Source organism: Orbicella franksi, chromosome 14 (assembly GCF_964199315.1).
Source record: "Orbicella franksi chromosome 14, jaOrbFran1.1, whole genome shotgun sequence".
NCBI lineage: Eukaryota > Metazoa > Cnidaria > Anthozoa > Scleractinia > Merulinidae > Orbicella > Orbicella franksi.
Window position 1 is genome coordinate 14,125,820 of NC_138158.1, and position 27,790 is coordinate 14,153,609.

The 27,790-nt window shown below is 42.9% G+C and overlaps 2 protein-coding genes across 2 annotated transcripts; both read left to right on the plus strand.

Moving 5' to 3' along the window:
• The first annotated feature begins 7,530 nt into the window (after nt 1-7,530).
• Nucleotides 7,531-10,624, plus strand: LOC145468573 (collagen triple helix repeat-containing protein 1-like). The gene is made up of 2 exons (XM_081452307.1): nt 7,531-7,813; nt 10,259-10,624. Exons 1-2 carry the CDS (start codon nt 7,541-7,543, stop codon nt 10,622-10,624), a joined length of 639 nt encoding a protein of 212 aa, XP_081308433.1. The 5' UTR covers nt 7,531-7,540.
• A 13,628-nt stretch (nt 10,625-24,252) lies between these two features.
• LOC145468499 (uncharacterized) lies at nt 24,253-24,857 on the plus strand. Its single transcript, XM_081452237.1, has 2 exons — nt 24,253-24,739; nt 24,799-24,857. Exons 1-2 carry the CDS (start codon nt 24,253-24,255, stop codon nt 24,804-24,806), a joined length of 495 nt encoding a protein of 164 aa, XP_081308363.1. The 3' UTR covers nt 24,807-24,857.
• Nucleotides 24,858-27,790: the final 2,933 nt, after the last annotated feature.

Consider the following 27,790-nt stretch of genomic DNA (forward strand, 5'->3'; position numbering starts at 1 on the left):
ACAGAACAGATTTTACTTGGTATGATTAATACTGCGCGTGTTACGAAAACTATTTGAAGGATAATCAACACGATAGCCTCCATTTGGCACGAAAATATGCTCGGATATTTGTCCGCGGACATTATCTGTTCCGAGAAGCGAACAGTTTTCCGAGAGCGTAGATGTGAGCTTTGAGGAACAGATAATGTCCAAGGACTAATATCCGAGGATATTTTCAAAATAAAATCGAGGTTATTGAGTTTATTATCCTTCAAATATTTTTCGCAACAAGCGCATTTTTGAAAATTGGGGAATATGCTCTGATATCTGTCCTTGGACATTATCGTTCCTCAAAGCTCACAATTTTCCTCGAGTTAAGCTTTTGGAAAACTGTTCCCTTCTCCGAACAGATAATGTCCGCGGACAAATATCCGAGCATATTTCCGCACAAAATGGAGGCTACTGTTTATTTAGAGTGGTTTTCAATTGAGTGTCGTTAAACCAAAACCAAAGTAATCAAGCCAGCCAATTACAAAGGACACAGACAATACAGTGGACCAATCAAAACTCGAAGTGATTACATAAAGCTGATGCAAAGCGCGGGAAAACCTGTGCGAGTAAGTCATGTTTGATTTTGGTTTTACTTCTGATTGGATGGGAAAGTTGGCGAGTTTTTTTAAGCAATCATGTAGCATAGTAATGCAAAACCAATTACTTTTCGATACTCAAATAAAAACCGCTCTATGAAAAATTTATAAAATTCAGTTGTAGCTTCTTCCACGGATGCATTCAGTTAGTTGGCTTGTATACGTAGCGCGAAAATACGGCGGAGCGACAAAAGGAGAGAGAGGCTTGGGGCCCTCCCGCACCGCGCTTGTCCCCTATTCTTTCGGTTGCGCCCCAACTAACTGAACGCCTTAAAGAGGCTAATTAATTGTGACTCTCCCAGTGATTTCTATTCGCAGTTTGCTAAACACAAGTGACTTATTTTATGGGGACTTATTACAGTTTTTTCAGTGTAACTTTGTATGTTGCCATTTTAAAAATCAATTTCGAGTTGTAGCACTAACGAGGTAAATTTTAAAAGAAAATAAATGTTAAAAGTTTACAAGGTGGTACTCGATGGCTTTAACGAGGTGATCGTGTAAACGAGGGTTTTGGATATGAAATTAACTGAGCTTTTGTTAGGGGCCAAGGTGGTGTTTGTGTCAACGGGCCGTAGTGATCAAAAGGCGAGATTAAATTGTACCGAGATCTCATTTGTCATTCTATATATGTATATATATGTATATACTTTTCCTGCCATTAATTACTACTTCACAGTCCCAGAGTCTACAGATACAGAGATAGGAAAAACGGACAATTTTGAGTTTTTAAACTGGGATAACGATGAATTTAATTATCCAGTAATGTCTCTGAACTTCCCATGGAAACTTCGGAAAAACGAGAACACATGGCCGTGGCTGATAGCGTATGATAGCTCAGCCAATCAGATTAATTGCAGTACTTGCATTAGTATACTAGTAGAAATATATTTATCCAATTTATGTCAAAATGGTAATTTTTATTGCATAGAATGTCTGGGAAAAACTTTCGCGTAAATTGAATTAATATCGGCCGGCCAAATGCTTTAAAGTTACATCAGAACTGACTTCATTTAGTATACATTACCAAACAGATTGCCGTTTGCATTAATTAGCCGTGGTTACACCACATGATTTTCATAGCATGCGTTGAAATTTGTGGTTTTTCATTGATACGTGTACATTTTTGCAAAGTAGAAAAAAAAAAAATGAGCCTGATAAAAGTGATCTGAAAATGCATCCGTTGTCATCCTGCTTATTTACCATGATTGAAATTAGAATTCGGCGAGAAAGTATAACGACGAGGGATTAGCACAAATATCTCTCCGCCATGTTCGTTTATTAATCATCCGAGAGACTTACCCAGGTATGTATCATAAATTGTTCAATAATAAAAGATTACAATAATAAAAGCCCTGGATCATTATACCAAGTGAAAACCATATTGCTTTTTCACCTCGGTTAACTTTCCCGCGATAAAATAGGTTACTCTTCAAAAACTAAGTTTTCCGAGGTTCCTTGGCAAAAGGCGATGTATAGAATAAATTATCATCATTACCGTTAATCAGGCCTCTTCATATGAGCCCGGTCAACCGGGCTGGCTCCGTTTCCGAGATCTCGCCTCGCCACTCTTTCCTTCGTAAAATTTTCGATGTGTTCATATGAGAAGACTGTCTGGCCCGGTTACTGAGATTTCGGTTTTTGCGACTGAGAACTCGGTAATCGGGATCAAAATTTTCTCATATGAAAACTTCAGCCGGGTGACCGGGACGAAACTTTTAAGACAAAATAGCTTCGCTTTGGCAACATAGCGACCAAAATGGCATAATTTTTGTCTTGAATGTATCTCCATTTTAGGAGTATGCGAATTAGTTATATTAGTAAAGTTACAAGAGTCCACAAAGCCACGACAGTCGCGAACGATGCAAGTTTATGTTCCACCATATTGGTTGTGTTTTTTGGATTTCATCCCGGTCGACCGGGCTGAAATTTCCCATATGAACAGACCACAAAATTGGTCCCGGCAACCGAGCCAGCCCGGTTACCGGGCTCATATCAAGAGGCCATCAGAATGACGAAGAGTCCTTTTTGTTCTCAACGACCGCATTTACCAAGAAGACGAATAATATGTCTCAGGCGCATAATGTGTCGAAAATTAAGTGCGTCTAGGTATACGAGACGCATTAAACTTTTGTTCTTTTTCACAAATAAAGTTCTTGTGAGAGAGATCGTTGGTAGCTTAAGTGTCATTGTCTGAGAAAGTGTTCCTGGGGCCAAAAGTTGGGGTTAACCGATTTGGCTGAAACTTGGCACAGAAGTTGGGTGCAATGAAATATTTCAAAAGCCAATTTGGCTCACTTCTCTGACTTTTAGTTTTGGAGTTTAAGGGAAGGTCTCATTTTTGGCCTTTGCGCACCAAAAACCTAGCCTTCCAGGGGACATTTTGAAAGTGCCATAAAACCCAATTGGTAAATTGTGCTCACAAATGAATTTGACCATGAACTCTACTATAATAGAGCTTGCATTTCATGCATGTAACTTTGTCCTTGAAGTATTGGACAGAGAGGAGCCTGGGGCTAGAGTTTGGCAAAAATTGATGTCAAAATTACAACCCAAAATTGCCATTTTTCAAAAAATCAGTGTATCTACCTGCCTTCTTGCATAACTTCCGTACCTATACCATTATTTACTTTAGTGACCCAGTTATCAAAATCAGTTGAGTAAAATTTGGCTTATCAAAGTTTGTTGAATTTTTGCCACAAACAGTCACATGCCCCTCTAAGGCCATTCAAAATGGAATTTTGAGCATAATAGTTTCATTGTTCAGAAATACTGTGATTCTTATCTTACAATTGCTCTTTAAAGGCCTTTGATTAGCACAACAAACACCTGATTTAGCAAAACAAGGGTTACTGTATTCTTTCAAAACTTAGTACCCATCAAACAGCACAAATGATGAAGGGCTTACCTAGATATAACGATCCTTTTAAACGATGCTTGAATTTTTCATTGATTTACATTCAAGTCATAATTCTTCTCCGTTGCTCCAAGCACGGAAAATCTGTCTGTTAACAGCCTGCATAGTTCTTGTAAATACCCACCAGTAAAGGAGGATGACCATGCATACATTGATATATTACAAACATACGAGCTGCAGTTTATAGCAGTGTCGATGTGAAACGTTATTCCAGGTTCCTTTAAATGAAACCATCCGTCAAGAAGGAATGCACAGTTAGGAGAGCTGGACAGTAAAACAAAAAGCTTTTGTTGCAAATACACTAACCAAACGAGGCCTTGCTTTGAGATGATGTATCAACTGGCCCCATTTTGGACATAGGAGAGAGTGGGGACTGGATCGAGTTCCCATTCTTCGTCCTTTTCGCGGTTTGTTTTGTCAGGTGTAAGAAATTCGAAGGTAATTTCACGATGGCACTTTGTTCCTTTGGAGGGTAAGTGATCAGTACGGTGCCACGTCATGGGCTGCGCACGAAACAGGAATGGTTCCTTTGTTGTCCTGCGAGATAGACATGACTGAATGGTTGAAGGAAAAGTGCAAAGGGTCAGGTGCGTCCGGGGCAAGAGGAAGACCTGGTCATACCAAAGCTACAGGTGATTCAAAATATCAGTTAGGGATCATACACACGCACAAATGGCTTTTATCGCGATCCAGTGGACTCTTTTATTGAACAGAGACCACGATATTTTACGATTTTGTCGTCTCAGATAGTTGGTTTGTGACGAAGATTTCCCGAGGTAATATACTTGGTTCTTGCGAAGAGAAACTAACATTCAGCAGATTGTTCATAGGAAGGGCAAAAGGGTTGACGAAAATCCTAACTTTGAAAGGTAAAAGTACAGTTATTTTATCGCAGCAATCTCGTGAACCAAAAACAACGATAAGAATAACTTAAAGGCTGTTTTTCGTCTGCTGGCTCTGTTTAAAATGGCCTCCCCTGAGCATGGCTGCTAATGCAAAGTGTTCCTTGTCTTTAGCAAAAGGCAAAAGACGATGTCTACAATAAATCATCATTAACGACAATGAGTCCTATTTGGTCTCAAAGGCCGCACTTAACTAAGAAGACGAATAATGTGTTTAATTAAGTGCGTCTAGGTAAATACGAGACCCATTAAACGTGTCTGTTTTTTTTCGCAAACAAAGTTCTTGTTACAGACACTGTTGGTCGCTTAATTACAAATTGAGCAGATTCCCATTTTAGGGAAGTGTGTGGTTTTTTTTTGTGTGTGTGTGTGTTTCGTATTTGACTAGAAGAATTATATATCTCAGAAGTTAAACGCGCTCATTTCATAAAATTATTGAGTTGTATGACGTTTAATGCTTCCTATTTCCCGTTTACTGTACAAATAATACGTCTACGACGCGTTATTCGTTTTCCTAGGTAAATACGACCAATGTGCCTACTTTTTAAATTAATTTAATAGCACGTATTACGTGTTTTTTGAAAATAGTATAGCCTTCGTAGCAATAGTTTCCTTTTCAAAAGCACACGCACCTCGTGAACGACTGGAGCGCGAGGCGGAGGAGAAAAGTTGCGACGAGTTTTTCGTTCCCTCCCTCATCCATTCTACTTCCCAGAGCCTCTTACTCCAAGATTCTCCGAGCCTCTTGCGCTCTAAGAAAGCAGGCGACTGCTTCGCTGACTAAACCTCACGCAAAGTTAAACATTAAACCCTTAGACAGGGAAGTCCTTTATTTGAGTTAAACGGGACGGGTCGTTGGATAGCATGTTAGTGTTTTAGTAAATTCTGGAATGCGTGTGTTCAACGATAGCTGTCACCTTTAACCCTCTCGTTCTATTTTAATCTCAACGTACGTGTTTTGGTATATTTTTCCAGTTTTGTTGTTGTTTGAGATAACAGCCCTAAACTAGAACATCTGGCAATGATTTTACTCTGCGCCAGCGGAGCATTTACTAAATTAATAGACCAATTTCGATATATTCAAATTCAGCTAAAACAATAGACCTCATAAACCCCACAAACTCTGTAGTTATTCCCCAGAGCTTCGCACTGAAGTCTATTGTTTTAGGCTGAGTTTTTATATATCGAAATTGGTCTATCGATTTGTTCATTAAATTCATGAAAAAGAATCCGTTCTTTACATTTCAATGCTGGAATGTATATCTAATGTATGTTCACAAACAAACATAAACATTAGGGTAGTGAATTAATTCGTTAAGGTAATATCAAAGCAGTCCGCTGCTAGTTATCTTTTAACAAATTTCTTTTCATTGCTGAAAACATTGCAAAGCTTTTGTGTATTTCTCAGTTCTGTACCTTTTCTTTGAAATTCAGTTTAATACACAAAACGTGGTACTACTGTTTGAAAGCTATTGGAAGAAATCATTGACTTCTGACAGAGGAGAAATTTTAACCATAGTGAACAATTCAATCTCACCTGGTTTCTTTGAACTGACATTGTATCCCAGGACATCTTTTTTAAATTAGTTCTTATGACCCCTACTTAATATACTCTTAGTTTGACGTTTTGGCTGGTCTCCAATTCTCTCCGAGTCTTCTTAATCCTGTCGATCATATCAACCAAGCTGGAAATTTAAGAAAATGGTTTAAATGTTCAGCTGAATAGTGATACTCTTTTATCAAACAGAGTTGTTTAGCACAAAAAGCCACTGCATAAAAATTCCTGATTCTCAATATCATTTTACACACCCTCCATTTGAAGTACCCCATTCATGCCCAAATAAAGATCTACTGCCCGCTTAAAACAATGGTAAAATGATGCAATCTCATTATGTAGAGCAAACGGTAAAATCTAAACTTCTCTTCTTTTACTGTAACTCTTGAATTACGGAATACTCAAAGTCCCTCCGAAAGAAGGAGACAGGAGGTAACTCCGCATGCATGTTGGCAGCAAATGTCAGCTTAAGACTAAGCCTGCTGGCGGTTATATTATTAGAGGTCTCCTTATGTCTTACCTTGATTAAAATCTTACCGGGTTATAACCTCTGTTTGGAAAAAGGGCGTCTTATCTACGCTGACTGGCATTAAAAGAAGCGTCTTAAAGGCTGAGCACATGCTATCACGAAACCTGTTACGAAAGGAGTTCATACCACACAGACGTGAAGTTCTACTGTTATAAAGTGTTGATCGTTTTAAGTCTTCAAGCGTGGCACAGTTTGTGTATTTTGCTGCTTTGTTGGTGCTGTGTGGAACAGGGGACTCACTGGAAACCACTACCAGCCCTCAACAACAAAATACTGGCGATACCAAGGACTTATGTGAGGTAGAAAGTTGAATATCAATTGCCTTTTTTAACGAAAATCAATCAGTTGTATATGAGATGTAAAGATATTTTGCATGATTTATAGTATTCCTCATATGTGGCAGTTCAGTATCTGACTGAAACATAAAAGGCATATGTCTCTGGTCCCAAATCGAGGCTGATATACTCAAATAAAAAGTTAGGTGAAGCGATATAAGAATGTTTGCTTCCTAAGTCATAGTAAATTCTCTCAAGGAATGTTCACGATGGCCATGTTACTCCCAGTAACAGTCTGCTTCACAAACGAACAAACATTGTTATGCAAGAATCAGAGGAACATATTTGACCCGATTAAAATATAGATATCAAGAACGTGACTATTGTCTAAAAATTGACAGGATTTTATCTTGTCAAAGCAAACCCGCAAGGCCAGAAGTCCACTAACAGACACGCTGACACTAACAGTACTCCAAAAACAAATAACTGCTATCGCTAAGGCAGAAAGAGACAAAACTGCAGATTTTTTTTCATGCCACAATGTCTATCGACATAAGAAACATCTTGTTCTCGTGTTGTTTAAGTTTCACACTGAGTTTCTTAGTCCAGTGAATGCATGCGCATTTTTTGCTTTCTTCTTAGAAATCCATATCTACCCATGGGTTTCCTGGTATTCCAGGATCCAATGGTATGCCAGGAATGCCTGGCATTTAGGGGCCCCAAGGACCGCAGGGAAGAGATGGAGTTAAAGGACAGACTGGTGACAAGGGATCGCGAGGAATGCTGGGACAAAAGGGAGAGAGGAAATGAAGGGCCTCGTGGGAAGAGCGGACCGCCAAGAATGACGGGAATAAAAGGAGCACGCGGAACTGTGGGCGATCAAGGAATAAAAGGCGATAACGGAGAGAAAGGAGAAAGCGTGGCAAGTCCTTCTAGTGCAGTGCCACAAACCAACTGGAAACAATGTGTGTGGAAAAATCTGAATGATAATCAAGAGAGCGGTAAGATCAAGGTAAGAGTGAAATGTTCCGATTGTCAATGGTTATGGGCAAAATTACTGTTATCACCTAAGGTAAGTTGAAATTCAGATTCAGAATTCGACAACGATTTATATGAGAGAGAATCATGCTGTTATTAACCGAAGTGTTTTTTCAGCTGGTTTCATATCATGGTGACGAAACTAATATTACATCTTTAAGATAATGAGAAGTGGAATGATGACTTGCGTATTGGAGTATTGAGCATGCATTCTCATTTATTCTTTTATCATTACTTAGCAAGAGAAGTGTGACATAAGAATCTTTGTTACGTCCACATACTACGTAAGGAAGAATCGTCGAAAAACACAATTCCAGTCCAAAATTAAGTCGAAGCTCAGGTTTTCTACAATAATACACCAATAGCCTGAGAATCAGTGAAAAATAGAACCAATAGGTCAAAAATAACACGCACAAAACCCTTACCTACTGTTCCGATTTAAACAGGTAAACAATACGACATGATAAAAAACAGCTACGTCTACTTCTTTAGTTCAACTATTTGGTGTTCAAACATGGCGACACGAACATTCAAGCAAAAGTAAGCTTTATAACTCGTGACCAAGCACGCCGGGTGCGAGTACGCAATGGGTGCGCCACGATAGTACCACCTTACAGATTTTGGGTCAATAGATCAGTGGCGAGATCGTCCAACTTGTATCTGGTCCTAGATCATCGATTCAACTTTTTTGGGGGCTCAGAACTCAAATATCATTTTCTGTGTGAATTCAGCGAGGCAAAGTTCTTCATTATTATATTTTGTTGGCCCCTTCTGTTACATATTTAGTTGGGTGTGGACTGTTGACAATTGAAAACACCGATTCGGACTTGAAAGTGCACGCGCTGCACTATGCAGATAAGCTACTTGCACGCGTCAGACGTTCCTTTCAAAAACTTTTGCAAACACGCCCAACATGCAGAAACAATAAGAAAAAAATGTTTAGGAAAAGAAGAATGACGCGTACTCGTTGTCGATAAGAGTACAGACCACGTTAAACCACATTTCGATATGGTTTTTACCACAACATCAACGTCAAAGATTTTTTTTTCAAAGCGCGAGCTGAAAAATGCATGGCACGATACATTGACACGAACAGCGTGGTATGGACTCTTATCGACAACGGCAAATTAGCCAATCAGATTGCGAGATTAGCAACAATTGTGGTAAAATATCATAGGGACAGTCCCAATACTAGAAATAGCGCGCTTACGGTCTCCGTCCCCCGATAATGGCTCCTGATACATAATATGATCACTGTAAAATAGTTTGAGGCAATGCAATCTACACCTTGTGTAAAATAAAACACCATAATTATAGTGACTGTGGTCTTGCTGTTGATATTTTAGTGTGACGGATTGTACTGCAATATGGAAAATTCGAGCAATGTAAACAAATAAAACCACAAACTTTAAAAACACTTGGCGACGCGCTGTCTTGCATGGTAACTGGTCAAAACTTTATTGTCTCAAGAAATATTTGTAAAGAGTGTTGGCGATCTGAAATTGAGTTCTAAGTGTCCCCAACCGTCCAAATGCCTTTCTTGGAAATTATTTTGTCCAGTACAATTAATTTACCGCAGGCTATAATCTATCCATCGCTAGTTCATCTTCAGCCGCAGATCGTTATCTGTCATTCGATCAAACTTAGGGTGCGTTCCTTTAAGAATATCCAAGATTGGATTCTTAAATCCGAAAACGAATTTCGCGTTTCTATTCCAAACATATTAATCCAAGATCTCTCGGATCATGGTGCGCTCTGGGCAAGGATTCTACAGTTCCTCTCCTTGCCCTGCCGGCCTTTCTTCATTCTGTGATTTTTTTTTTTTTTTACCCAAGATGGGGAGAAAGGGAGGGGGGAGGGGGTGCGGGTCCCCGGGCCCCTCCCCTAGATCGGTCACTGAATTTCCAAACTTTCTAGACACAATATATTGCAAACATACCAGATGGTAAGCGGGCAACGAAACAACACGAAGGCGTTTGCCCGTTTACAAACATCATCAAAAACCAGATCATTTGAAATCAAGTGTTTGTCCTTGCTAGGAACTTTGACGGTTTTTCTTCAGCAAAACTTTGTCAGCAACGGATATCACGCCTGAATGTTGTCATGAAAGAGATTTACAATTTTCCCGAGAAATCTGAGCTGCCAAAGTTCATACCTCCGGTGAAAATTAGTTGGCTTATTTTTTTCTGCTGTTTCCGGGGCGGAAATGAAAACTTTGTAGAGATCAGAGCAGGCTCACTTTTCTCGCGGCCTCGCCCCTCGCGCTTGTGGCTAACACCACGCTTGACACTTTCTCCCACGGAGCTAAGAACTGATGTTCAGTTAATCCCAGTTAAGGATACAAATCAAGAAATCAAGCCAAAATGCGATAAAATTTTTTGATATGAGTCCTGACTTGTTTTACTTTCGTTTGTTCTAGGACTGCTCGTTCAATAAGTTGCAGTCTGATACTGCAATCAAAGTCTCATTCCAGGGAAATATGGGAGTCCATGGTTCTTCTAGTAAGTGTAACCGGTGGTTTTTCAAGTTTAATGGTAACGAATGCATTGGACTAATGACAATCGAAGCTGTTGTGTACAATGGTTGGCCATCATCTGCTGGGAATCCCGATCTGCTTCATCATCGATCATTTGAGGGATACTGTGAAAACATCCCAAAGGGCATGGTTAGAGTGGAATTATGGGTAGGATCTTGCCCTAGTGGGACTACTTTGGGCGACGCTTACACTGGATGGCATTCAGTGTCCCGGATAATGATCGAGGAAGTGTCTAGGCCCCAGTCCTGATTAATAAGTTCTCATTATCCAGATTATCGCTTAGCTTATGGTTTTTAAAAGGTATTGTAGTGAGAACTGACATTTTTGTGTGCTTTTAGTGAAACTGATTTAGCAGTACGAGTTTGTAAAAATAAGGCCATAAATGTGATCAGTCTAGCATAAACATTTTCTAAAAATAGAAAATCAGGAACATTCCCGAAACGTAATCTACGTTGCACGTGCACTTTATTTAATTAATGATTAAAAAGTAATTTTGTTGCATAGTACTTGCATGTAACACATTAGATTAGATTCAAGTCAAATGCATGTTCCAACAGCTCGGTGTGATGACTACTCTACAGATGGCAGTTGCATTGCACTGATGACTAAAGAGTGTTTCTTCTCAATGTTCCGTGTTACCGTATCAGTAATTACTCAAAAATAAATTTCGATATGGTTAATTTATCCGCTATTGGTAAGACTAGGATGTGTAATAAGAAATGATAAAATAGATATATATTGCTTGAGATTTATCTATAACACTTTGTAACTTACAGTACTGTGTCTATAAAAATAGCATTAACAAACAATACTGCATTTGAAACTTAACTTAATCGTATTCAGTGCGACTATTTGAATCGGGCTACCTAGAAGAAAACTAACCAATCAAATCATAAACTGAGAAGCAATGGACTGGTAGGTTCTCGTGACAGCAAATAACGCTGTGCTTGACGTGAAAACATAAACACTATCGACTTCTCTACGTTATACACACTAAAGATTCAGTCCTAGGCGGCGAATTATCATAATTATAAATCTCGCCAGGAACCATAATCGGGGACGGAGACCGTAAGCGCGCGCCATTTCTAGTATTGGGGCTGTCCCCATGATATGGGACAATTTTTCTATTTTTAGAACAAATTGCGCCATCGCCCGCGGCACACGCGCGTACACGCTGCGAGGATTTTTGCGGATGTCGCGCGGGGGAAATGGCGTCCGAAATTCCCGAACTTTTTCATGTTTTTTGCCCACAACTCAACGCGTTTACGTCTGTCAGAATTTTGCTTAAATATTTTCGTCGTAATCTGCTACAGTTAGAGTGAAGTAAGACAGTGTCGAATTTAGGTATGTTCCGCTTTAAGCTTATACACATCGCTGACCAAGTTGTGTTCTGATGCTTCTTTTACATGAGCTGTACATTACTCCACTGTAAATTTCACATATGTTGAAGACTAACAGCTTTTCCATGACACAGCAAAACACTAGCTGGATATATTTAGATATAGCAGAGTTTCAGGACTTCATAGTTTCCTAGCTCCTCTTACCACACGCTTGCGAGGAATTTGCCAGTTTATCGCGACCGAAAAGTAAAACAAAACAATTGCTAGTTTGAGTTTCGCCTGAATTGTAAGCAACCCTTGATGTTTCATCAAGGCCCAATAACTTTACGTCCGTAGATACTGCTCAGTTTTATTTGTGTAAAAATCCAGTAAATTGTCTTTTGTCGATGAATGAGAGCGTCCGCCGATGCGTGTTTTGTACAGTCAGTAAACATGACAAATTGTACTTCCGCCGCACTTTCATGTGAAAACGTACATCGAACTCAAACAATAACTCCATGGTTTTTAAACATGTTTAAGATTGATAAATGTTTGAGAACATAAAGCTAAGCTGAAAATATGTGAATAAAGCAGAAATAATCAGCAAAGTTCCGATCACGCTTTCTTGAATCAACTTCGAATAACGATTTCGATTTTGTTGATCGAGTTATCAAAACTCCTTGTCTATTTTCATTTTTCGCAGTGTAAAATTTCACTCTGTTGAAGAAACACACATGATGTTAGTGGCCTTTTTGCGTTCGTGAAATTTGTTGCAGCATCTCAGCACAAAAGATAACGAAACAAATCTTTCTCAAGATTTGTTGACAATTGAAAACACCGACTCTGACTTTAAAGTGCACGAGCTGCACTGTGTAAATGAGCTAGTTGTACGCGTCAGACTTTCCTTTCAAAAAGTTTTGCAAACTCGCCAAACAAGCAGAAACAATAAGAAACCATGAAAACAGGTTTTGTTTATGATTAAGCATTGTCTGAGACACTCACAAATTAACTCGATACCAGAGTAAAGAGTTTTCTTGCTATATCAAAACAAACGCAAAAGCATATACGTGTAAGCTTACAACTAGCGCGAGCCGATCTTATTATTCATTCCCAGCGCGAGATTGAAGTCCTGTTTTCGACCCTGAAAAACCCACCTTTTCCGTTAGCTCAAAGCATAAAACTACATATAAGAGTCCTGGTTCTTATTCCTTGCCTTATTCCCCGCCTTATTCCCTGCCTTATTCCCTACCATCGCTGTGAAAAATCTGCAAGAGAATCTCGCAACTCTCACCATTTGATCACGCAACGTGACAACATCCATGCGGGAGCCCCCGACAAGTGCGTGGATCCGCGCGGATATATGACGTCAGGATGGCGCAATTTGTTCTAAAAATAGAAAAATTGTCCCATATCATAGGTGCGCGCGGATCCCAAGACTTACGGTCTCCGTCCCCGATTATGGCTTCTGATCTCGCTCAAAAAATTTAGCTTTAAGGGACCAATCGCTTATTACGTCCGGGAGTGGGGGGGGGGGGGGGTGGTTGTCAAAAAAGTGAAGTGTTTCAAAACTGAACCACCAAATATTTTCAGATAAAAATTATACCGTTTTCTTAATTCTTATTCTAAAAAGCCCCCCCCCCCACCCCTCCTGACAAGGCCAGAATTCTCTCCTTCGCATACTATCGTTCCCATTTCTTCGCAGGATTTCTTAATCCATATTCATCGCCTGGAGCTCCTCACAATCTCTTGTTCCAAAGGATCCCATTTTGACTTGCTGGATTGCTGAGCGACGTGTCGACGTCTTCCTTTGCGCTGTTCACTAGTCTCCGTTACAAAAAAACTCAGGCTAGACCTATCCAGGGAATTCGATGTCCTAAATGACTTTGCTGAGAGACAATTATCACATTTCTAATCGAAAGTTGTTTATTAGTAGCTCCTTTGTTTTATATTTACTGTTGCGGCGGGGGCAATGTTGTAATTGTCAACCAAATAAAAAGAGGATGAAAACAATATTATTATTCTACATGTTCACCGTGCCTGAGAAAATGTTTATCGTCCTTTAATTGTAGAATGTTTTCGCTCACAGAGTCAGCAGCCATACAAATTTGTTGGAACAAAAGAAAGTGTTTACATAACAAAAGAGTTGAACTCCCATGCACAGGATTGGTTTGGTAGACCAACATGGCCGCCGTTTCATTGTTTTAAAATACCAATATAGCTGTCGTGAAAACGCTCTACTCGTGGGTCTGTTTGAGGAAACTGGTTTTCAAATGAGTTGCGGTTACACGAAGCCATTCTACTTAGGGGGAGCTAGTGGAATGCAAGGTTTTCCTTGGGTTTAGCACGTAGAAGATAATTTTTCTGCCTATGACTTTAAAAGTAATTCTCAAAGAGACATTCCGTTATTTCTTATATGTAGCCAGTTTTGCATTGGGAAAGTTTCCCCGGGAAAATCTACACAGTTCATTTTCTCACATCCTAAGCACTATAAATATGCCTTACCGTTATTTTTAATTCATTCATTAGACAATGATGACATCAAGTCGTCGAAACGTCATGTAACTTTACTTACGTTTATTTCCCTGCTTAAATGTTTTCGAGATCGTTTTTTATAAGAAGACGAATAACGTGTCTCTAATTTTGCGCGTCTTGGTAAATATGAGACCCATTAAACTTGTGGTTTTTATTACTTGGCTTCACGCTAGAAGCTGAGTTAGTCTCAAGTAAGCACTTAACTCAAGTGCACTTGAAAATCTCAAGTCGCAATTTAGAAAACCTGGCCTCAAACCTGATGTCAAAGTATATTACTTGAAGCATTTTTGTAGTAAAACCAGTCATACATATCACAAATGCAATTGTTCGGCAGTAAAATTGAAAAGAAATGCGTATAGTTGCTTTGTTGCTAAAGAGTAACACAGCAACACAGCAATAGCAGCAACACAAAGGAACAAACGGCATCTTCTATATTTCTTTAGAATAGCTCAACAACGTGGTTTTCGGCGAAGAAATTGCTGTAGGGCTTTAGCTAACCGAGAAAATGCATTTCCGTGTGACTCGTCCAAGGTTCAACACCGTTGTTCGGGTGCAAAGAAATGGCCTGGTTGAAACTTGAAAAAGCAGCTGTTTAGTAATTTGCAGAAATGCATTTGGTGTCGGACGAAAAGCGATGGTTTTGGCTGTCTATGAAAATGAAATTCAAGCAAGTTGTTTACTGGTATCGGTACGTTCATCAGAGTTGTAGCAACGCTGCACATCCCTTTCAGTTGCTTGCATTTCCTATTGGTCAAGTGTGTTCGCAAGTGTGATGTAGACCATACTTGGCAGCGCACTTCGGCTTCTTTGATCTACGAAACTTTCCATGGTCACTAAGTAAAGTCCAACTAGTAAGTACATTTTACCCCTTCACACTCAAAGTAGTGCAAGTGCACTTAGATTATACTTACAGGCTCTAGTGTGAAGCCAAATATTTTTTCACAAATAAAGTTCTTGTGAGAGAGAGTGTTGGTCGCTTAATGACAAATTGAGTAGATTCCCATTTTAGGGAAGAGTGTCTTTTTCGTATCTCATATTTAACTTGAAGAATTAAATGCACCATTTTCATAAAATTGTTGAGTTCGTGTGAAGTTTAATGCGTCCTATGTCCCGTTTTTGCTAGACAAATAATATGTCTGAGGCGCATTATTCGTCTTCCTAAGTAAATAACACCAATGCGCGTTTTTTTTAAAATTCAATTTAATCGCATTTATCACGTGTTTTTCAAAAATCGTATAGCATTCGTAGCAGTGATTTCCTTTTCAAGAGCACACGCAGCTTGTGATCGATTGGAGCGCGATGCGGAGGAGAAACGTTGCGGCGAGTTTTTCGTTCCCTCTCTCATCCATTCTACTTCGATTCCCAGAACCTTCTCTCCTTCGCATATTATCGTTCCCATATCTTCGCATAATTTCTTCATCCATATCCATCACCTGAAGTTCTTCACAATCTCTTGTTCCAAAGGATACCATTTTTACTTGCTGGATTGCTGAGCGACCAGCCTGCAGTGGGCTGCCGGGAAAACGGGATTGGAGCTGTCATTACTGGTCATCTGATCAGTGGGCTCATTAAAGGGGATTTTACCTAAAATTCTGTAGAAGTATGGAATTTTTTGTTTTTACCGGAATTTGAATCTTAAGGTATTGAAGTTTTATTTCGAGAAGCATCTCTCACTGTAAGTTTAAAGCTCGTTTTCTCAAAACGAGTTATTTTTGCCTTTGAGAAAAGATATCTCAAGCTGGATTTAAGCTTTTGACCTCAAATTTTCAGGATTGCTAGATTTCACTGGGCTAATTGATATTAATAAAGGAATTTGCCCTAGAATTCTTAGGATAGCATTTATTGCGTGCAATATCGTCGTAATCTGCGTTTATTTGGCGCGCAACGTATGTTACTCGTATGTATTCGTATGTTACTCGTATGTACTCGTATGTACTCGTATGTACTCGTATGTACTCGTATGTACTCGTATGTACTCGTATGTACTCGTATGTACTCGTATGTACTCGTATGTACTCGTATGTATTCGTATGTTACCCGAATGTACTCGTATGTTACTGGTATGAACTCGTATACATACATACATACTTCATTGTTACCTCCCCAATGGGGCTTTTCAGGAACAACTACTTAAATTACTAAGTTACTAATAACTACACAATGTATGTTACTCGTATGTACTCATGTGTTGTTTTAATCGCGATCAACAACAGCTATCAAATGGCAGAGATTCCTGAGAGGTTCGCAACACCTCACACTTGTTGGGTTTTCAGTTTTCAAATAATCTTCAGTGTTACTGATTTATTTGAGAAAAAGATCGCGTTTTATGAATTCATAATATATTGAAATGTCCAATAGCATGGTGATTCGGGTCAAAAGAAAATTATAATGAAGACAACAAAATCAGAGAAAATCAATGCAACATTTTCCTGAGTTGAGGCCGAAAATCACCGGCCTAAAAATGTTTCAATAATTTGAAACTCCGGGATTACGTTGAATATGAATTAATCTCATTGAGCGCCAAGTCTAAAAATTCATTGAGTGTATTTTAATTCCGGCTCAACTTAATAATTGTTTGGGCAAGTTTTGTTAAAAAGCAAAACAACATCCCACACCAGATGATATTCAAGCCAATGTTTCTCAAAATTAAATGGGGCGATTTCGCCGATTTTTTTCACCCGAGGTTATTAGATGTTGTACGACTCATTCAAGATCAGTATGCCATTTTATCAAGTCTTGTGAACATAGTTTGCAATAACATTTTAAAACAGCAATTGTTGTATTTTGACACCTTGAAACTTCACTCGCAATTTTCTTGAAAATTTTTCCCATCTTTCAGACAACTATGCCAGCTCTTAGATCCGGACGTCGTATTTCCAAAATTATCATTTGATGATAAGTTATTCAGTCTCATGTTAAATGGGATATGACGTCATGACGTTGCCATGGTAGCTCGGATCTTGGTAAAGCTAACCTCATTTGAAACTTTCATTCTTCTCTAGTACACCAATAACATTTGATTTTCTGATGAATTGATTATAGTGGTGCGTCAGTCGCTCAAAGCTGAACAGTACCGTTACTCAAAAATCCGACCGAGCCGCCTTAAAGGCAACCCTAATTACTCAACTCTAGAAGATAAATACATCAGCTGGGATGACGGTGATATGACGGGTTCACGCCCAATCCCAAAGGAAGCGTGTACTCTGATCAAGTCATTTGCTAACCCCAAGAAGGAAACTGGAATGTCAGGACAATGTACAGCGTGGGAAAGACAGCACAAGTGACTAAAGAGAGGAAGGCCCTATTTCGTCTGTAAGGAAAAGGACATGATGAATTTAGTAGTATATAAAGAATTAACCAAATACCATTTCGCAGAGGGAGCCTTATTTCACCTTATCGCAGCCCCCACCATCAAGACCGGCCCTCACAAGCTCGGGCCGGTTGAACATGGGGGCTGCGAAACGGTGAAATAAGGCTCCCTCTTTGAAATAGTATTTGGTTAATTCTTTATATACTACTAACAACAGTGGCACCCCCGCGCAGCGCCCCGCCAAACGAGGGGCGGCGGAGTGGTGCGCGAGGGGCGCGGGAGCGCCGCGTCCAGCCACGAGAGGTGGCCGCGGCCACTGGAAAGAACCGGTTCAAACCGGTTTCAACCGCCCCGTGAGGTGAAACAACGGCAGTGGGACTGACAACAAAGGAGTGCGGCATGTTAGAAACAAGCGAGCCCGGTGTTATACCGCGAGAGCCGGAATGACTCGAGCGCCAAACAAGTGCGGGTGGTTGATGCGGACCCGGAAAGAAAGCTGCGGGCTTTCCGAGGCCATACAAAACCTCCCTCCAGAGCTTCGCGAGATGCTTCTGAAGGAGTACATCACGATAAAAATAAAGGAAAAAAAGGAAATGGGCTGGGACAAGGTCAACAAGCATATTTCAAAACTACCAGTCTGCGAAATAAAGCAGCAAATTGTGGGAATGGCAATTTGTTTAGATTATGCGAACTGTTATTTCGAGGGATGTTGTTTCCCCTGTTTCGAAAATGAGGGAACTGTTCATAATACCTTGGTTAGGCCGCCGAATGATCCAGAACATCTCATTGAAGCTGACCCTGATTACAAGAATTTTTTAGAAATATGCTCCTGGAACGGTTACGATTGGCACGAGTGGTTCTTTTTTGGCCGGAAGCGTTAGCGAGAAAAAGGTGGCGACGATATAACCTCCGGTCGAATTAGCATTTAAAAATACACGGCTTAATTTGCATATCATAAAAACATGCTTGTCAGTATTCACTTGATTGCGTTTCTTGTGAATGAATATTTCACGCCTGAGTGGCAGAGACACGTGCGCGATATTACACGCGAAGTTGTTGATTGCTTTCATGACGCGGTTCCGGTTGAGGCGCCTTCAGACAACATCTTCCCGTTGCGAATTCCTGATGGCTTCAGTTAAATCTAGTTGCATTCCTCTTGGCTTCAGTTGAAGCCATCAGGAATTTTCAAAGCCATCAGGAATGTTGAAGCCAATAGGAATTTTACAGTCAGATTTCTATTTTTTGTCCACAGTTTGTAAGAATACGGTATTTCTTCTCGGTCTGGTCAAAAAAAATAACACTTTTCGCCTTTTTTCGAGGAAAAATTGGGCACGAAACGCTGTAGAACAAAGAGATTTCACTAGAGCGATAAAAAGAAACAGCTGATCGAGGGGGTTTCTCTATTTCGCACTTGACTGCGTCAAGTGAGTAATCTTCTCGAAAGTTCAAGGCTATTTTTGTGACATGACAAATAACACAATCATCTATTTTTGATAAGACAAAAAGAGAGTTTTGTGTTTTTTCGCTCAAAATTTAGTTCAAATCTACTGTTTAATCCGCAAGTTTTTTTTCTATATTCTTCCCGAACCTGGTCCCGAACCTGGTTTCTTATTTTTTCAATATCTGGCTGGATTGGATTTGTTTGTATTCGCGCGAAGTTCGAGTGTAAAGTCTCTTTAAGTTGGCGATATTTCTGCATTTCACGTGTGATCAGTTGAAACTCCATGTCAGAAACCCGATTATCATTAAGAGCCTGTGAGACGGCGAGGTTAATCGAGTCATGTTTTGCAATAGCCAGAGAATGGATTCTCGAGTGCTTATTGACTTTGCGTTCAAGCTTCTTGTTGACAACGGACAGGCCAGTGGAAACTGCGCCAGATAAAGCGGCTATCCCGGCAACAGGCGCGCCGACAACAATTCCAACACCAGTGATTGATGTTGCGACAGCCCCAGAAGACAGAACTGCTGTGAAGGCGCCAAGGCCAACCAGGGAATAGTGAAGCGCTTTCCGGGCTTTTTTGTATTTTTTCAACACAAGCCTGTAATGCTCGACCTCAGCAGATATTTTTTTTCAATTCTGCTTATCTCGGTTAGCCGGAAATTCTCGGCATTTGTCATTTCGGGAAGGCTTGGATAGATTTTTCTTTCATCCTCGGCAGGTGGCGCGCTTGGTGGCAACAAATTCGCCGAAGACATCGCGTATATATAGAAATTTAATTTAATTCTAATTCAAAAAGAAGTGGCAACCCCTTGAAATCAAAGAGTTCACCATTTTCATCTTTGACGCTAATGGTGATGCTGTTTATGAACTTGTCTGTAGAAGCGTCACGGAAAACATTTTGCGATGAGTCGATGTTATAGCTGACTTTTTCATAAGGCTTTCCTCTGACGTCAACCTTGGCAACAAGGTCTGACTTCTTTCCATTCAAAAAGTTTTTTGTTGAGTCAACGAGATCGCAGTGGATAAAGTAGCAACTCGGGCTGTTAAGCTTTTTGATATATTCTTCTTTCCTCATATTTCTTCCGATTCCAAGAAAATTGGCCAAACTGTAATCAACGGAAACTTCTTTCGCTTGATTAGTGTTGCCTAAATTGGCAGCAACGGTTGTAATTTTAAGAACAGAATTGGGGTTATTCGTTTCTAAGACGAATTTTCCTTTTTTCTTGTAATATTCAAAACTGGATTGCAGTTCTGTTACGATTCTCTCGACATTGTAATGCCCTTCAGGCAATGATGCAACCACTTCGTTGGTTCCTTTAAAAAACATTCTGCCAACAGAACTCAGATTATGCCACGAGTTGAAAACAGAACAACTCAAAAGTCTGACATATTTTGCTTCTGAGAGCGCGTCTTCAAAATAGATAGTCTCTCTGTTCTGTTGCGTGACAACAGTGAGAACAACCATTTTTACATTCAACAAATAAATTATGTTCAAAATACATGGCGAAAGTGTGGAAAGATCCTAACGTTGTGATAAAAGACGCAATAGCCAAGTCAAACGCATGGAGAGAATTTGTGGCACATTTCCCCAAGGCCGATAGATCCCGTTTCATTGCTCAGGGGAATACCGACGGAAAAAACGTAACGGAAGAAATCTTTTTCAAAGAGGGCCCAGGCTCGCTTCAAAGCGTCTTCGGCTCAGACAAAAAATATTGGAGCGAGGAAATGAAAAAGGCGCTCGGTTTGGAAGACAAGCGCTCGGGGGACATTGGAGGGTTTCCTTACCAGCTGGCGCCGCTTGGTTCAAAAGTTTCCTTGCCCATCCCTGCCGTACCTTTCGACGGCAACGCGCAAAGTCTGAAAAAAATATTCGACGCCCCAATCCAAATATACGTCACGCCTGAACAATTTCACGACAAAATTCCCAGAAATATTTTAAAAAACCAAACTCAGGCACACGTCGGCAGTCGAATCAAAACGGTGGCTGGGAGGGCCTGACATGAAATATTGGCCGCAGCAGCTGAACTTCGCGGTTTTCTGCGCGACACAGGGGTGCGGAGTTTCTCGCGAAATCTTTGACAGCGGGATGAATGTCCCCCCGCAGATAAGAGCTTTCTACAAATTCCACGTGTATTACACGGTCAGGCGCATTTTGTACCAGCTGGGAGGAATTCAGAGCATGAGCGCTTTGCCCGGAGACCCGCCTTTCAACCAATACAATAATCATTACGATTTCGCGACGTGCAAAAGGATATGCAGCGAGTTCGGCATTGACCCCTCGAGCGATTTCCGCTACACGCATGGGGAAAACCACGGTCTGGGAAGCGTTTATGTTTACGTGTTCGGCGCGGGCGCGTCAAAAACTGACTATAAATATCCGGGATGGAACAAATTCAGCGATGAAGGTGGCAAAGCTATAAATGGTGACTTGATTTATTTCATCGAGCCGGGGGCCGCTTCTGATGCTCAAGCGGACTGGTTCGCGCCAAACACCGCTAACGGTTTGACGCAGGCGGGCTTGGCACGAATAAATCAGTAAATCGAGGCTTTCGTTTACTGTGTCCTAGGCGCGCAGGTGAACGTCCGCAGCAGCATTCTCGGCTCTGGCGGCAGGGCGAAAGAAGCCCAAAGCGAGTTCTTGGTGCTGATGGAAGACGCGATCAGACAGCCCGACTTGGCCAAGAGCGTGCAAAGGTACCAGCTCGCGGTGGATCAAGCGAAAGTCGCTGTTGCCCCCATGGCCTTCCTCATGCCCGCGCAAATAATAATAAACACCGCAAGCACGATCGGTTACAACAACAAGCTGAAACAGGCGGTCTCCGGGATGAAACTTGGGGTGAACAACGAGGTAAACCCGGGGACAAAAAAAGCTGGGCTCAAATACATGGCAGGAGGCCCGTCAAAGATAAACCCGCCCAACAGCCACCCGTCCAACCCGATTCACAAAGCCGCAACGGCTGAATCAAGGAAACCATCTTCGTCCGAAACTCAACAAGCGCAGCCACCGGTGGAAAAAATAGAGCCCACGGCTCCAGATAAAACACCGCAACACGAAATTAACAAAACGGCTGTCATTGTCGGTGTAGTTGGTTTATCGGCTTTGCTGTTAATGGCATGGCGGTAAGTTAACGCTGCTTCTTAAAATATTGTTCGAACAAAAAGGTCACCGCGGCAAGAATGAGCAGCCAAGTATCTCGGCCAGAAACCCAACGACTTGGCCGGCAGCTTTGAAAAGGAATGTCACAATCGAGCCAATCAGCCCGGGCAGCAGAGAACCGAGTTTCGCGGCAATATCTTTGAGGCCATTTCCCAAAGCTTTGCCGGTGGCTTTCAAACCTCTGGTGAGGACCCCGATGACAGCGCCGATTGTGGTCCCGGCGGCGAGAAGAATAGCGGTCAAGGTCACGCCATATTTTTTGAAGATCTCCTTGACCCTTTCCAAGAGAGGCCGCCCCCTTTTCCTTTCCGCAATCTGAGTTTGCAAACGCGCGATCTCCTCGTTTCTTTCTGCCACTCTGCCTTCTGCGGCTTCTTTTTCTGAGGGCGAGGCATTCTCATCTTGGATGATTGCCTGGTCTTCCGCGTTTTGGCGCTGCAGCTCGCTTTCCTGCTTTTTCAGGTCGTCCAGCGGTTTTGTTTGGTTTAGCCTTTCTTCCATGGCGTTTGTTTCACTTTCTTTTGCTGCGAGGCTGGCCCTGAGTCTGTCAACCTTGGCTTGTTCTTTTTCTCTGTTTTTTGCTTGTTTTGTAAGCGAGTCCAAAGCTTTTTTCTTGTTTTCAAGATCGGTTTGATAGTTCTTTTTCAGTTGTTTCAGCTTACGCAGCTCTGCTTCACTTTCAATATTCGGACCTTGTTCATCCTGAATTGTCTCAATCTGAGCGTCGGTTTGCTCGATTCTTCGTCTCAGAGCTTCTACTTCCTTTTTTTCTTCTTCTCTTTGCGAAGAGAGTGTTTCCGCCTGTTGTAGTTGCTTTTCAGCTTCCGCCAGTCTTTGTTTCATTTCTCTGATAGTATCCCGGTCTTCCACAATGATATCTTCAGTTTTAGGCCCCAGAGCTGCTGAGAATTTTTTTGGCCACTCAGGAAAACTTTGGTCTCACCACCCTTTTTCCCAAATGAAACAATCTCAGTTTCTTTACCTTTGTATTTGCTGAAACCGATTGGGTCCATTTCACCGAATTTTACATTCCGGTACCAGCTTCTGATTTTTTCTTTTGCCCTTTCAAGAATTTCTTGTTTGTCATCGGGATGTAAGAAATCACCGAGCAAAGGGATTTCTTCTCCCCACAAGGATGTCTCGAAATAAGAAGTGTCAGGCAGGCCGGACTGCTCGTGAGGAAAAGTACTCATTTCCGTTTGTTCGCCCCCGTGGTAGGGGTCGCCAGGTTGGTAGGGAGTGGACGCAGCGCCTGGCTGAAAAGGTTTGGTTGTGTTAACCTCTTGTTCGCCTCACTATCTTGGTCAAGCGGATTGTCGAGTTCCGGGTCTTCGTAACCAAATTCGCCACCGCCTTCCGCCATAGCAGTATATTTCAAGCCTATTATTTTTCAAATTAGAAATAATTGCCGGTGTTTTATACACAATGCCAGTGGTGCCAGAGAACCTTCGCCCAACGTACAGCGAAAAGACCGTACACGCCATGAAGGCCCAGCGCACGGTCAAGCGAATCACCTTTAACCCCTCTGAAGCCGACCCCGGCAATATGCTGTACGTTTACGTGCCCAAGCTGAACGAGAACGAGGTTCTGGTGCCGGGCTCGCTAGCGCTTGTCTTTGACATCGACCTTTCTGGAGGGCACGCGAACAACTTCCTCGTCCAGAACGTCACGCGGGCGATCGTTGACAGTCTGGTCGTAAAGTTTGCGGGAACAACCCTTCAAGACACGGTTGGGTACGACATATACAAAACTTTCGAAGACCTTTTTCTTTCGCGGGAAGAGCGCAACAACAGGATTCTGGAAGAGGAGCTGGTGAATCTCGCCTTTTCTGCCCGCCATATGGGCATCAGCGTTTGGGCGCTGACCCAGAAAATGACCGGCATAACATCTTCCTTCAGGGAGAACGTGGCGGCGATCGTTCTCTTTTACACCCCCTCGGCCAGGACCACGAAAGCCATCTTCGAGGATTACGCCGGCGAACTCTCCCCGGATGAGTACAAAGGTCTGGTTTCAAAGCTGAAAGAGCGAAAGTTCTCTTATCTTGTGTTCTCGCTTCGCCACCCCTACGGGGTAAAGTTATTTGAATCAAAAGATGTAAGCTGTATATAGCCTTGCATAATGGCTGGAGAAGAGGCCGCGTTAGCAGACGTTATGAACCTTCTTCAAACCGAGCCCGAGCCGTCGAGTGGTCCCGCAGGTGGCCTTGTTCCAACCGCTCCCGGACCCGACATTCCCGCTCTTCGCGAGCAGCTGGTCGTGCTGGTGTCCACAGGCAAAGCCAAAGAGGCTATCGGAGTGCAGCTAACCCACGAGCAGGTGAAGCGCCTGAAGGACAAAGAGGTCGAGAAATTCACCAAACGCTACGAGACGTACGTGGGCTCGAAGACAACGGAAAGCCTGATCGACAGCTTTATTTTTCTTGCAACCAAAGTGGTCGGAATGACCGTCAAAATCAAAGACATCGAGGCTTACCAAAAAGAGCTCAGAAACGACTACATCTTGAACAAAGAGCTCTCCACTCTGGCCGGCAACCTTGCTTTGAAGTGCGGCCGGTTTCTTGCTGCGGCCAACGCTGTGTTCATCACCACGAAACATATTGATTATAGTCCACAGTTGCCGGTGCAGAGCCACCCTTCTCGTGATGAAAACGGCTATCCGCCTGAGGGCGTTGATGAAGTACCCGGCTCAGCAACTGCAGAATAAATGGTCACCATTCATCAACAAATGCTGAGGTCTTGCTGACAAATTGTTAAGAATTAAACTTTTTTATTTGCTTAGAATACGGTTCGCTTCAATGTCAACCGAACAATCCGAGAGCGCGCCTGCCGCCGTCACTGCGCATAAGGTAGAGACCAAGGCAGCGCCTGCCGCCGATGTCACACGGCAAGCGACGACTCCGACTGCAACCACGCAGCGCGTAAAAAGCCCCAAGCGTGTGGCCGCCGGAAAAATGGTTGCCGAAAGAACGCGTCAGGCCCGGGAAAAACAGAAGAAGGCGGCTGAGGCTTATCACGCAGAAAAGGAAGCGAAAGCCGCCACAGCGGCCCCTGAGCCAGCCCTGGCTACAGAAGAGGAGAGCCCAAATAGCGGCGGCCGTTTTGGCCTCAGCGCCAACCAATGGATTGGTATTGGCGGCATAGGCGTTTCACTGCTAGGGATTTATTACAAACGTAAAGAGCTCAAGTCCGCGTTCGACAAATTAAAAACGCTGGAGCCCGCGCCTGAGCCCGCGAGTGTCGAGCCAGAACCTGCTCGCGCGACACTGTCAAGAGGATTAAAAAAATGCTTTGAACATTTGCGTGTAGTGAATATAACCATGCCGAGAGTTAACATTCCGCGTATTCTCATCTCTTCAGCAGCAATTTTTGGTATCACGGTGATGTATTTCGACTTCAACAGAATGGTTTATAAAAGAGTCACCGAGCTTATCGACTTAATGTGGTGTGAAACGGTAGAAGAAATGGAAACAAGATGGAAAAAAGAAGAAGCCGCGGGAAAGACAGATTAATTTTGTTCTAAACTTTCGCTCTTTCCTTATATCAAGCGCGCTATGTCCGACAACAAGCTTGTCAAGACAGTCATTGACGCCGCAACTCTCACGGGATTAGCCGCGGGCATCGGCTGGGCCGCAAAACAGGTTGTGAAAGAGAATTTCACTTCCGATCCCAGCAGCAGCTTTATGAATTACATGAAGTTCACCGCCGTCATGGCGGGCAGCATTGCGCTCAAAAAGTACCTCGAGGACCAGAAAATCCTCCCCGACAGCGTTTGAAAGCGGGGCTCATCTCCGCGCCCCACAACGGGTTCGAAGACCACGTAGTTCTTTTTTGAATGAAAAAAAAGCCGCTCAATAGTGCGCCATGGCGAGCATCGCGATCATAATTGGCGGGGCTGTGTTGAACGCCACGGCTTTTATCGGCGGCAATTATCTGGCGAAAGCGCTCGGCGGGGGCGACAAAGCCGCGCTTGAAGAAAAAAAGCGCCACGACAAAGCTCTCGAAGATTATCAAGCGGCTTATGCCAAATACACGCGCGACCGCACCCAGTTTCTCGACTGGATCGCGACTAACGCGCAAACGAAGGAGCAGGCCAAGCAGAACTTCACCAACACGGACTACGCCTTCAAACTCTACAACCAGGCGCATCCTGACGAACAGATGGTGCCCCCCAAGGAGGCCAAGTTCTCAGATTTCTATCAGCCAAGCGAGCAGCAGAAAAACGGTGAACTCGCGTTCCTGGGCGCCGGCGCTCTCGCTCTGGGCTACGCGGCTTTCCGGTTCCTTTAAACTTTTTTACGCCTTACTTATATGGACGCCAAACTCGCGAAGATTTACTACGGCCCCGGGGGCTACTGGAAAGGGATCGCCGGGATCAAAAAATTAGCCCAGGCTGCCAAGGTACCTGAAGAAACAGGAAAAAAGTGGCTCATCAGGCAAGCGCTCTGGCAGATATTCCTACCCGCGCCGAAGCGGATCCCTCGGCCGAAATTCGACGTTCCCACGCCCAACAAGGTCCATCAGGCGGACCTTCTTTTTCTGCCACATGGCAAGCTCCCTCGTGGCCGCAAAGTTTTCAAATATGCTCTCACCGTTGTCGACGTGGCCAGCCGCTACAAAGAGGCCGAACCCCTGACTTCGAAAAATTCTGATGAGGTCGCCCTGGCCTTTCAGAAGATTTACAAGCGATCGCCTCTCGAATGGCCTGAAATGCTGCAGGTTGACCCCGGGCGCGAATTCATGGGCGCCGTCACAAAAGAGATGGACAAGCACAAAACATATATCCGGCGCGGGCGCGTTGACATTCACCGCGACCAGGCCATTGTCGAACGTTTCAACCGCACTCTGGCGGAGCGCTTGTTCGGGCACCAGTACGCCGTGGAAATGCTTCTCCCTGAGGGCAAGCGGTGCACCGCCTGGGTGAAAAGACTTCCTGATGTTGTTTCGGCATTGAACAACGAGGTCACAAGCCTTATCGGCAAGAAACCCGCCGTCGCCATCAAAGAAAAATCTGTTTACGCAAGGCCGTCGACACCTTACACGAGGCCTGTCGGAAAACGCGAAAAAATCCTCCCCTCTCTTGTCCAAGTTCGTTATCTCCACCAGCCCGGCGAGCTTGAAGGGGGCGTGCAAAGAACCACGGATCCAATCTGGTCTTTGAAAGTTTTTAGCATTGAAAGATCTTTCATCAAACCGGATCAGCCCGTTCTCTACTATCTGCGCGACGGACCCAAGCGCGGCCTCGTGCGCGAAGAACTGCTGGTTGTTTCTCCAAACACTACTCTTCCTCCGGCTGACGTGAGCTAGATGTGATATTCGATTGGTTCGATGTGTATCCCTTCGGGCAGCACCCACCGCTTGTCGTAATAAGCGCTCAGCCCCAGCTTCTGCTGCTCGTAAGTGACCATCTGCCCGTCCCGCATCCTGAAACCTCTGTTGGTGGCCATGTCCTTGCTTCCTTCCAGCGCTTCCTCGAACCGCTGCCACGTGATCTCGTTCTGCTTCTTTGACATCCCCTTCGTGCTAAACTTCTTTTTTTCTCCCTCTCCTTCGTCGACATAATAACACTTCGAGCAGAGCGCGATCATCCTGCTGCCCTCGCACTCAAGCTTGAAGATACCTGGGGTGCGGCCGCTCCACTTGTCCCAAGACAGCCACTG